General features: G+C 40.5%; 1 protein-coding gene across 1 annotated transcript in view; it reads right to left on the bottom strand.

Annotated features, from left to right (window-relative positions):
* The window catches only part of LOC136882316 (popeye domain-containing 2), a 154,920-nt gene that overhangs the window by 64,624 nt on the left and 76,734 nt on the right, over positions 1-13,562 (bottom strand). Inside the window, exon 7 of the mRNA XM_068229162.1 lies at positions 9,921-10,102. Within this exon, the coding sequence (XP_068085263.1) occupies positions 9,921-10,102 (182 nt within the window). The remainder of the gene's footprint in view (positions 1-9,920; positions 10,103-13,562) is intronic.

Here is a 13,562-nt window from a genome sequence, read left to right as displayed (position 1 = left end):
TCGCATTGAAATCGCCCATTAGCACTGTCCTATTCTTGCTGTTGACCCTGACTACGATGTCACTCAATGCTTCATAAAACTTGTCAACTTCATCCTCATCTGCGGCCTCACATGGTGAATACACTGAGACAATTATTCTCATCCTAATTGCTTCAACGACCAAACCTACCCACAACATTCGCTCATTTGCGTGCCTAACAGAAACTATGTTGCGTACAATGGTATTCCTGATAAAGAGCCTTACCCCAGACTCTGCCCTTCCCTTTCTAACACCCGACAAGTACACTTTATAATCTCCTATCTCTTCCTCGTTATCTCCCCTTACCCGAATATCACTTACTCCTAGCACATCCAGATGCATCCTCTTTGCTGACTCAGCCAGTTCTACTTTCTTTCTTCCATAAGCCCCACTAATATTGATAGCTCCCCATCGAATTCCATTTCGTTCGCCTAGTTGTTTCCAAGGAGTCCCTCGCCTGTCAAATGGGAGTGGGACTCCGTTACTCCCATAGGTCCGAGGCTTGCTTAAAATGTTATGAGCTCGGTAAATTCATGAAGCAGGATGCTACCCTACTTGCACATAGTCCAAGTGAGGATCTCTCCTCTAACGGGTTATGTACCACCGGTGGATTGTATAGTCCTAGCCGCCTGAACACATGGAGGACCATGACTCAGAATATGTCCGAGATGCCCACTCCCATTCCATAGCAACTGGTATCCCGACTCTCAGGACCACTTACTAGGCCACTCAACCGTTGCCCATGGTTCACGAACTAGGACGTGACTACAGTAACCCACAAACATGAACCATGCTGTTTTAGTAAACTCTTTTAATATACAGTATAGACTAGAGGACACGTGCTGCTCCCCAGTATTCGTTATAAATAGGTCAGATAACTCGTCTTGATATGCCTGTCGTAGTCATATGCTTTGCCTGCCCTTTTCGACGGTTTTATGAATATTTAATAATATTCGCGTTATGGTATGCCGCAGTTCGTAATCAGAATTCATCCATTCTGTCGTCATCATGCCGTCCATTTGGGAAAACTCTATCCATATATTCGCTTTCTCATCCTGCATTTCTTGATGTAAAGCTTGGCATTTTGTCGTAGAAGGCAATGATACGGTATGCGCCAAAATATACAGTACTCATTTTCGCGCATTGCGCATGCGTACGCCTGAGCGTCTGCGTGTTGTTACATCGCCATGATGAATTGTTAGTTGTGTAAAGAACGTTGTGCTCTGTGATTGGAAGTGACAATCGGCCTCGCGACGGAGGAAAACGTTTTTATAGTGGAGTATTATTTTCGCTTGTACGGAAACGGTTATCAAGGTGGGCCGAGTTTGAAGTTAGTGGCGGAACAATATCGTGAACACTTCAATAAGCCAGCACCTAGCGACACAGTTATGCTATATATTGTTAAAAAATTTCGTCGTACGGGTAGTGTATTGTGTCAACGTAAGGGAAGGTCTGGTAGGCCAGTAACTGTGTCCACAAATGAAAATCATGGACGTGCCCTCAATCAGGTGTTGCAGTCTCCAAAGCGAAGTCTTCGGCAAACAGCCCTGAAAATGAACATCAGCCCTACGTCACTTCGACGATTGTTTAAAGACATAGGTGGATTTCCGTACCGAATACAGGTTGGGCAATGATTGACGGAGCTCGATAGGCATGTCAGGGTGGAATAGTGTGCACGATTTTTTGCCATGGTGTACGAGGATCCAGATTTCTTATTCAACGTGTGGTTCTCCGACGAAAGCCACATTCACTTGGACGGTTTTATCAATCGCCAAACAACTCGCTTTCTTGGTTTCGAGAGGCCAGACAGTATAGTCCAGAAACCGCTACATAGTGCGCGTGTGACGATTTGGTGTGCAGTGTCAGGAAAGGGTGTGCTAGGTCCGTACTTCATAGAGAATGATTATGATGCACCTCTTACTGTTAACCAGGAACGCTATAGGAACATGGTGATTAGGCCATTCATTCAGGATCTAAGAAGGTTTTGTCGTGCCAGGAAACATGCAGATGAATAGACAGTGGTTCCAACAAGACGGGGGACCTGCCACACCGCTCCACAGACTATGGCTATGCTGCAAGAAACCTTTCCAAGACGAGTAATTTCCCGCGGGACTGAGTTCCCCTAACCATCACATCCCCCCAGTCTCACACCACCTGATGCTTACGTGTGGGTAATGTTAAAGGAGAAAATTTTCAATTGTCAAGATCCATTCAAAACTGTGCCTGCATTACGTCAGAAGATCGTGTCGTTCTTCGGGACTTTGCACCAACCTATGTTCCAGAATATGTTGGAAAATCTGCGTTATCGTTACGAACACAGCCTACGGCGCAATGGAGCACATTTTGAACATTTACACTATCATCTCGATAATTAAGGTAATGACAATAAGACTAACATAATTTCCAGTACTGTATAATTTGGCGCATACGGTATTTTAAATTGCAGTTCTACACCGAACGGTTGTCTTGCGACCTCATAGCCAGCCAGAGGACTTTTTCAAGATACATGGCCTTCACTCTTTCTACTGTAGCTAAATTATCCTTCAATAGCTTTTCCCAGATAATGTCCATGGCGTATGTCATAATGGGTTCTGTTTGTACAGAGCAGCTTGTTGAATCTGCCATCTGTTGAATATATTTTTAAGCTAGGAAAGGTTAGAAAATCGAAGAGTATCTAGCAGAGAATAGTATTCTTCCGTGATCAGAGTAAGTGTATACTGTCTGGCTTGACATGTAGTAATCAAACATGGCTGCATGCAATGACATTACTAAGGATGAAAATCACAGTCAGTCGCTTAGCAACCTGCTGAGTACAGAATGTATTGCGGGTTAGTGTGTGCCTTCGCCTGCAATTATTGGAGCGATCATTTAATGATTTGATTTTATGATACCCAAAGTTGGTTGAACTTAGTGACCTATCAATGCCTCATGATTCACCGGCAGGTAATTTCGGAGAGAATACAACAAAAATTAAGCAAATAGGTCCAGTAGAACGGACGGACGGATTTGCCAAAGCTGTTTTTAGCAAAATCTTTTTGGAGTTCAAGAGGACTAATTGGGGCAAATGTTCGTCTATAGGAAGAGGAACTATGGATTGGAATAATTTACGAAGGGAGTTGTTCGATACATTTCCAACTTCAGAAAAGTCTAGGTAAATAACTTATAGGGAATATTCCACCTGAATGACAGCCTTAAATGTAGATTACTGTTAAATGAATGAAAACTTGTCCACGCCAGTACATATATTTCCATTTATTTAGGAACACCTCCTGTATTTACAGGCTGCCACTAAGTACAAGGTGAAACATATTAGATTTTCTGTACAACTCTATTAATTGAAGAAAGCTTTAGGTTTTAAAGAAACAGTATAATTAGTGCGGCAAAATGAAATGGCGTATGGCTTTTAGCGCCGGGAGTGGCCGAGGACAAGTTCGGCTCGCCAGGTGCAGGTCTTTTGATTTGACTCCCGTAGGCAACCTGCGCGTCATGATGAGGATGAAATGATGATGAAGATACATACACCCAGCCTCCGTGCCAGCGAAATTAACCAATGATGGTTAAAATTCCCGACACTGCTGGGAATCGAACCCGGGCCCCATGTGACCAAAGGCCAGCACGCTACCCACTTAGCCATGGAGCCGTACATTAGTGCGTCATTTCACAGCTATAGCTGTAGAGGTGGTGACTCAGGATCATGACGGAGCTTCGGAGGACGAGAATCACAATTCTGGGGATAAGTTTCATTGGAAGTTGGAAGCGCTTCCACTTCCCCTTCCACGTGGTGACAAAGTGATGAGGTACGGTACTACGAGCTCCAACCATTATCCCTATTATTTCAATTTCCTGAAGGTGGTATTTAGATTTGTAATAAGGGATAGTAGGTTTTTATTTTTTAACCTTTTCTAGATTAACCTCCTCTGGCTGACCGCTATGGTGCTTGAACCTGATAGACGGATCTAAGATGAATCCTTGAGAACTGTTGGCTTTAAAGGCTGTGATGTCAGTTCTCTGCGAACTACCGTTTATGGCCAGTCCGTGTACCTCCTCATGTACATTGAACCCACTATTTCTCTTTCACATGGCATCAAACGAGGCATAATACAAAAGCTTAATATCTTACTCGCATAATAACTTAGTTCAAGTCACGCCTGTAGTCTCCAATCAATTCATATATGAGTAGTGCCTGTTCAAACGGCGCTATTTCAACCTTAAGAAAGATGTGGACAAGTGCAAGGAAACGTATAATACAAGACACATGGAACGTACCCATGATGTGGTAAGGTACTACTTTTAAAGAATTACATATTTCTGATCTGGATTGCTGATGACATCCGATAATATTCAACTACTTCAATGCATGTGGACGAAATACTTTTTTTAAAATGTTGAAGTGGAAATATAACACCCATATTCTCAGGTTTAATCTTCCCTTAAACACACATTCAATCTTTGTTAATTTTTTCCTTATTGTTTCTTTTTGAGCTTGGAGCATTTCTGAATTAACTTTCTTCAACTTCTTTAGACATTCTACATTAAAAGTCTCCTGGTAGCATGTACCAAAGTTTCGTGACTTCAGAACTTAAGAAGACTCAGCAGTTAAGTTCAACATGGATGATCTGAATTCAGTCCTGTACTGAACACACTTTCACTTTCAGCATTACTGTGTGGGATATCCACTATAGCCAGTATAACTCTACAAGTGTTCTCAGAAGTAAATATTCCGATCACTTCTTTCGCACGCACTAATTTTGACCATTTCCCATTATCATTCTCTGCCAAATTTACTATTTTAGACGTATTGTCTATCTGCGAAAATGAAAATGGATTTTTCGGTTCATCCAGAGCCTTGTTAACAGTTTTATTTGATTGTTTGCATAAAATAAGTACGGACCAAGTAAGGGCGTGCAAAGCAATACACAACGCATAACGTCATACAAAGGCCGAGGATATATTATGGTAAGAAACGGCTATCGAACGATTGCTTCTTCGATTTATCAGCAATTCGAAGTACGGATCAAATGTATTGCAATACGTCTCCGTTCGAAATACGATCACTATCTGTCGACCACCTGCGTAAATATATCGTCTCGTGCGCGTAGAGGCGCGCAGCTGTGAGCTTGCATCCGGGAGATAGTAGGTTCGAATCCCACTATCGGCAGCCCTGAAAATGGTTTTCCGTGGTTTCCCATTTTCACACCAGGCAAATGCTGGGGCTGTACCTTAATTAAGGCCACGGCCGCTTCCTTCCAACTCCTTGTCCTTTCCTATCCCATCGTCGCCATAAGACCTATCTGTGTCGGTGCGACGTAAAGCCCCTAGCAAAAAAAAAAATATATATATATATATATCGTCTCTGCGTAAGCAATACCTCGTATCTCACAATTCTCTTGCTATCAATTCGTTGCTGTTCGGGCAAAAGGTTACATCTCACAAATGCTCTTCCTATCCATTATTTTCCTTAAGACTGGTCACGCCTGCTAGTCACATACAGTCCATCAGAGCAATTCTCGTTGTGTTCATTTCCGTATGCTAACGTGTAAAGGAAAATGAGCCTTAAGTACATTATACTCAAGGTACGTAGAATACAAGGTAGGGATCACGAGAGAGGTGCGCAGTGGCAAAGCAGAGCTGTGACGTCACGCAGGACCCTCGCGTTGAATCTGCTCTGAGTGAGGTAGAGGTAGTTCGAATATGAATCGCTGTGCACGCAGAAGCTAGGTGCTAATAATACACGATAGTAACATATCTGTGGTGTATAAGAAACCGTGTGTGTTTATTTTATGAGATAAAACGTAAAAATCAGTAATAATGTACACTTTTCAGTATGCTTTGTCATGCCATTGCAGGCTGCACAAATCATAGCAGGCACGCGAAGGAACGAAACATACACTTTCATGAATTCCCTAAAACCACTGACGTAAATAAATGGTGACAGAAGTAATCAAGACATTATCGAAAGCTATCTTTCTCAGCTTCGAGGGTTCGGAAGGCTTTATGACGATCCTCCTCCGACAGCTGTGACGCGAAAGGTGAAATCATTGCTTCTAGCCTCAATGCTTCCAAGGCGATAAGAAATTCCAACTGTTCTCCGGAAGATTATGAAATATCACGCCCAAATATGTACTGATGAACTCGATCAAAACTCGGATATCGTGTGCCAGTCTAAGGCCAGCGTTGAGCCCACAACATCCTATTTTTTTTATCGGAGGATGAGCAAGGGTTCGTTAAAGCCCTTGAAGATCTAGTAAAACAGCTCGAGGGGAGTCGTGAAACCAAGGAGCTGCTTGAAGACTTCACTGGCTATATAGCTTTTAGGATAAAGAAGAAGAACCTCGATATAGAAAGTAATTACGGAGAGAAAACAGGTCAAACTACAAGGGGTGGAAATTAAATTTCAAAAAGATTCTCTCTCTTTTTTTTTTTTTTTTTTTTTTTTGCAAGTTGCTTTACGTCGCACCAGCACAGATAGGTCTTACGGCGACGATGGGACAGAAAAGGGCTAGAAGTGGGAAGGAAGCGCCCGTGGCGTTAATTAAGTTACAGCCCCAGCATTTGCTTGGTGTGAAAATGGGAAACCACGGAAAACCATGTTCAGGGCTGCCGACAGTGGGGTTCGAACCCAATTTTCCGAATACCGGATACTGGCCGCACTTAAACGACTACAGCTATCGAGCTCGGTAGTTTCAATTTTACCACGGGAAAGAACTGAAAGAGGGTTCTAACATCATCACAAACCTTACGGATATCCTGAAAAAGACATTCTCCGAAATTTATGAGCTTGCAAGTTGCTTCGTGAGAAGCCGTTCTTTTATTCCAATGGACGCTTTAAACAAAAGTAAGACATTGAAGAGACCGGGTTTCCGTTAATACAACACCGATAAAGAAAGAAGAAAAGCAAAGAAATTCCACTGATGCTATGGATAAGTGTGTTTTGTTATATATATTTTTAATATCAGCATTATTCTTTGTGTATAACATACCCGTTATTTTTTTTATGAAAGGCAATTTATTATGTTGTATATGAAACCAGTGCTAAGAATGTTGATATACAGGCTCATGAATATGGCCTATCTAATGTTAACGTGGAATTTGTCATTTCTTGGCACTTGCAGGAAAACATTTACTGTACTGTTTGTATTGTGGACAGTTTCCTAAAATTTGCTGTTTGTGTTGTTGACGGTGTATATAGTTTCCCAATACTGCTTGTAACAACGGACATATTTCTTGCAGTCATCAAGCTTTATGTTCGAGTCTGTAACAATTAGAGCCCCTTGTTATTGTTATCATAGGTGTTGAGAACACGAACATATGGAATGGCCATTCCACTGCTATCACAGCCTTAGCATTGTTACATCGTTTTATACAGATCGAAATACTTCAGAAACGCTGCTGGATTCACACTGTATTTGATCTCCTATTATTATCTCCTATTATTACTCTGCTGTAATAGTGAAGTGGAATGCATTTTCTTAGGTGATGTTAAAATATCAATGAAGTTATCTCTAACTTGTGGCTAAAACAGAATAGCTTACAGCTGTATATTAGCCTACCTCATTTAGAGGACAAGGCGCTGAGGGTTCAAGTGACGTCATCGACGGCCAAGCGTGGTGGGGAGACCTGCGCGTGATCCCTACCTCTTACTCTAACTACCTTGATTATACTGTAGGAGTGCGTAAGTAAGTCATACAAAGGTATATTCCTATAGTGCGATACGATAAGGCTCATTTTCCTTTACACGTAAGCAAAGCAAAATGAACACAACGAATATTGTCCCGACAGACTAAATATCAATATGTGGCTGGGAGGCGTGACTAGTCTTAAGGAAAGTAATGGATGGGAGAGCATTGTGAGATATAACCTTTTGCCCGAACAGCGACGAATTATCCTCCTTAAGACTGATCTTACCTCCCAGCCAAAGGTGGATTTGCAGTCAATCAGAATAATGTTCGTTGTATTCATTTTACTATGCCAGGTAATAAAGTAAAATGAATCTTATTAGAATAGAATGGAATACTCCCATCCCTCAGTTTCGGGTCACCTGAAACTGGGGATGGAGTAATCATTTATTGTGTCCAGCCCCGGGTTCGATTCCCGGCTGGGTCAGGGTTTTTTAATTGTTTATGATTAATATATCTGGCCTGGGGACTGGGTGTTTGTGTCGCCCTTAACGTTCCTTTCCTCACATTCAACACTCTACACTTTCTCCATTCCAATTACACGCAGGTTCATATCACATGGTGCATGTAGGGGCAAAGGACCTCTATAGGTCGACGCCCTGAACAAATAGCATTAAAAAGAATCATTTATTGAAATTTAAGATGTACATGCATTATTTTCCCTATTACTATTTATCTATTACTGTATTAAACATTACAATTAAACTAATTAACTATTTAAATCCAGTTTCTAAATTGTAGTTCATTTCTTTAAAGTTTATTTATATAACTCTGTTAACCTCTATGACAAACATGTATCCCCCTAAGTTGTATGAGTGCTTACTTTTGTGTGATCGGTCTTTAGAGAGTTATCTTATAAATACAACATATATTTTAAAAGAATTGAATGAATAAAAGAATTAATGACTGACTATATTAATTGATGATTGAATTCTGCTCGTGGATGAATGGATAAATGAATGAATAAATAAATAAATAAATAAATAAATAAATACTCTTATCACCAGTCATGGATAGCCACCAACTGGGGAGAGAGCATTCATGATTTAGTGGATGAATAAAATATCTGTATAAAGAAAACTCCTCTCTCCCAGTCACGGATAACCACCAACTTGGGAGAGAGTAACGTGAATGAATGGATGAATTTAGTTTAATGAATGAGAGAATGAATGAATTGAAACGAATGAATGATGCCATGATTGAATCGTGATGAACCTTATTGTACCGTACTGTAGGAATGTATATTTCCATGAAGGATTTACGCAATCCAACAGTATAATGCATTTAAGGTTAATTTCCCTTTACACATTACCATAGGAAAATGAGCACAGTGAACGTTGTTCTGATGGACTGCATATCTATGTGTGGCTGGGAGTCGTGACCACTCTTAAGGAAGATAATGGATAGGAAGAGCATTGTAGGACACGAGGTATTTCTCGCGCGGTGACTAAATTTTTCGGTGCGATTTCGAAATGAAAATTTTGATTAAAATTACAGTAGTAAAATATTGTACATCCGTTTGTTGTTTATCTACCCCTTAGTACCGCGTCTTGATAAACGGTTATGGAATAGGTGAGATTAATTTATTTGGCATGTTTTTACGCCCGGATACACTTCCTGACATCAACCTCAGTTGAGCGGCCAATAAAGACGAATTGAATGATAGTGAGTAAAAATTGGGTAAGGAGGTGGAAGAATCGGCTGTGTAACTGTCATGGCATTTCCCTAGAAGTGAAAATGGGAAACTACGGAAAACCATTTTCAGGAAAGCCGACTGTGGAGCTCGAACCCATGCGTCTCCCAAATGCAGAGATTGGCTGTATGGCCGTAGTGCGATAAAACGTACGACCACCTAGTTCGGTTTATGGTTTATGGCTCAACCGTAAAGTTGTACAATATAGCGCTTTCCGTAAATTTTACGGACAAATCGTAAAAGCTGACAGGTTGTAGACTTCACACATACTAAGTACATTAGGAGGACAAGAAACCCCGAGCACATTACCTGAAGCTATAACACTAACAGTGTTAGGCACAGAGTAAGCTCTTGCAATAAAATTATTGACGGGCAAAGCCACGTCGTCTCTCTCAAGACAGTAGAGGGACAGAGCTAAGTTTAACTTACACCACACCGAACTACCGAACAGCTGGCTAGCCTGTAGTTATTTATAGAGCGCCCTATAATTGTTTCCCTATCATCTCGAGAAAATGGATTAAGAGGTCGTTACCTTGAACGGCTGAAAGAGCGTCTGGTAGGCCTCCTCGAGCTCAAGGTCGAACTTGACAGGCCTCATCTGGTAGATAATATATACCAACTGGCCCATGTTGAGCAGCATGAAACTGAAGTTCCAAGAGAAGACATCAGGGGCGCAGATAACGTTCCAGGCCCAAAACGAAAACAGCATGAAGCCTGTGAAAATTGTGAAATCACTCCATTAATCATTATATGAAATCTACGCCTCGGTATTAGACACGTATTATTATTATTGTTATTATTATTATTATTATTATTATTATTATTATTATTATTAAGGACACAAGGGCAGTATAGGGGAAAAGCGAAAGAATCTAGGTAACTGGACAAATGACCACAAAATAACTCTAAATTTTGAATGCATTTGCTAAATACTTTTTGTCCTTTTCTTTCCTAAAAAACAACAATAGTGATTAACAATAAATAACAACAAGAGTCAATATTTATAAGTATATATGTCAAGAAATTAAGGGAAGTCGTAAAGGTCCAAATCGGAAAATTTTGACATTTTTTTTACATTTTCTTAACGTGTGAATGTTTAATGTGGCATTTGTTTCATTCAAATATTCGAATATTTACTATTTTAAATAATGTATTTAATATATTGGTGCATTTCTATTTCAAGACACATCTTGTGCAATGTATCACTGATTTACACGTATCTCAGGGACTATCCACTCTAGAAGACTGTGATTTGGGCGTGTTTTGAAGAGAAATATATGTTTCATTAGTTGGTCATCCTGCGTGAGCTTCAATTGCAAGATGCAGTGTTGTTTTGGCGGAGGATTTTAAATCTTCTATTCTGCAGTAGGTGAGCTTTACCGAAACATTTACTTTTAAATACAATTTACTCAAAATCACTTTGTCCAAAACAAATACTCCCTTTTCTCAGAAATTACTGGGTGCATTTCCATGAAATGTTTACCAAATATTTGTGATACTGTTGCGGTAGTATGGATCTACTTTGGTTGACATTTCTTGAGTAGTTTGTTTTTATAATAAAATATCTGCAGAATACTTCAGAATTGGGGAATATTTAAAAAATCATAACTTCTTTCGCAACATATATTGTTGCTATTTGTTTTACGTCTCACCGACACAGATGAGTCTGATGGCGACGATGGGATAGGAAAGGCCTAGGAATGAGAATAAAGCGGCCGTGGCCTTAATTAAGGTACAGCCCCAACATTTGCCTGGTGTGAAAATGGGAAACCAAAGAAAACCATCTTCAGGGCTGCCGACAGTGGGGTTCGCACCCACTATCTCCCGGATGCAAGCTCACAGCTGCGCGCCCCTATCCGTATGGCCAACTCGCCCGGTAGCACATATTTTAAAGCTATTCTAGATCAGTGTATGCAAATGAGTTAACATCATATTAAAATTATCTTTCTACATTCAATGCCTATTGAGAAAAAGGTTCATTTATTCATTTAGTTTAACACTAGCATGTGCCCGCGGCTTTGCCCGCGTTTAGTAATTCAAACGTTAGATGTTTCTAAACTCTTTATTTAAAAGAGCATTAAACATTATATTTATTAACTCACATCTTTTTGACGTAAATTGCATGAAATGCATTATTTTATTTTTATTATTGTTACTTTCAATGCTTAAGGTACCGGATTGATGGATGGTACAAATAATATTAAAACTATGTAAAAAACCATGTTATATAATACAAAATATATTGTTTCCTTATAGCTTCGGAATACACTATATTAATGTCCTTCCATTTGGAGGTAAGATGTATACTGTATTTTGTTTGCCTTTCGAACTCTTGAACAATCCACGTACAGTTGACAATGGCAAAAGCACCGTTTTCGAAGATGAAGTCCTACAACTTTAAGCGATTGTCCTATGTCAAAATTTCAGATCTCTGTGTGTCGTAGATTTGACTGGGCTTCGCATACATACACACAAACACTTCCGAATATTACGGGCTGATGGCTTCTCGTGTCGCGGGCCGAAAATGGCTTCCTACTCAATGAGCTTACAGGCCGAAGAATATTACTTCGCCCGCGGCATGCTCAGTCATGATGGTTGCTTCAATAATATAGACCTACGTCATCAGTTTTAGAGCCTTGTTCATTGCAGAGGGAAGGATTCATATTCCTGAGAAGGATAATCGGTGTCACAATCGGTGACTCCAAATTGTTCAAAATCTCTGTCATGTAGTTGACAGCCTCATCTGTATGACATGTCGTGTCGATAGACTTTTCAGTGTATAGGAAACCGGATAATTCTTTTGAGTGTTGCTTGTTGATGTCGTTGACAGCTTCATGTCTTGGTACAAGAATTAGACACAGCCATACGTCTTAGGTGAAAACCTGTGCCCACCTATGACAAACAATTTAGATCTTTGTATGCCGTGGGTTTGGCTGGGCATCGCACACTTGAACACAGAGAGACAGACATCATGGATTGAAGGAAAATGGCTTCCTATTCCACGGACTTGCGATGGCATCCTGACTGATATATGTATTATTCCTTGATCATTATTATCGACTATGTTGTGTCATATATGTTTCCTCTAAATTATACGTGTCCAACCCTTGTCCCCTTTCTCAATGGGATTTGGATATGAAGTGAGATGCATCTTCGTAGCGAATTTTTACGACCGGATGACTTTCATGACGTCAACCTAATCAGATGAGTTAATGAGATGAAATGAATGACATTATATATGATAGTAAGAATGAAGAGGATGAAACCCGGCGCCGGCACATAGCCCACGCCTCTCGAATAGCTCAAAACTTTACGTCCCGATCCGACGGACGAATCACCATCAACAGCGTCATATGTCCTCACACCATATAAGACTAAAACAGTTTCCTACGTCCTAGGCGTAAAATGGCTCCTTGAATATTGTGTTCTCTACCTATCTTATGTACGTTCCCTAGCGACAGCGACTCAATGCATTCAATCTTGGTGACAGCACGTTGGATTGTCATATCCCAATGCACGTTTTCCGATGGTTTTTCGTTCATAACTCACCAACGAAAGCGAAAATGAAAATTCCAGCTTAGAGATGCATTCGGACCCCTTTCCATCTACATGTGTTCAAAATTTCAGATCTCTGCGTGCTGTAGATTTTGCTGGGCATCGCGCACAGACACACACACACAGACAGACAGACAGACATACAAACACTTCCTTTTATTATTATAGATTGACGAGATAAAGCATTATGACTCCCCTTAACATTTAGAGTTTTAGAGCTTCATAATACGATCGGAGAGGATAAACTCCGAATTTCCTTGACTCATTATCCTCTACAAAATCTTTGATAAGAGACGGTCTTTCGTACAACGAAGAATTTTGTTTATTCGGGGCGTCGACCTAAGAAGATCTTTTGCCCCTACTTTGCGCCATATGTTGTGAACCTGCGTATATTTGGTAATAGCGGAAGTTTAAAGTGTTGAATGGGAGGAAAGGAACATTAAGGACGACACAAATACCCTGTCCCCAGGCCAGGGATATTAATCATTTACAATTAAAAACCCCTGACCGGGCCGGGAATCGAACCTGGGCGGATGCGTTGCCCCCTACACCGGGGGCCGGACTACAACGAAGAAACGGGAGCTTCCAATAACAAACTTATAAATCAATAAATTATATC

Source organism: Anabrus simplex, chromosome 1 (assembly GCF_040414725.1).
Source record: "Anabrus simplex isolate iqAnaSimp1 chromosome 1, ASM4041472v1, whole genome shotgun sequence".
NCBI classification, from domain to species: Eukaryota; Metazoa; Arthropoda; class Insecta; order Orthoptera; family Tettigoniidae; genus Anabrus; species Anabrus simplex.
Note: the sequence above shows the minus strand (reverse complement) of the source record. Positions and strands in the feature narration are given on the sequence as shown.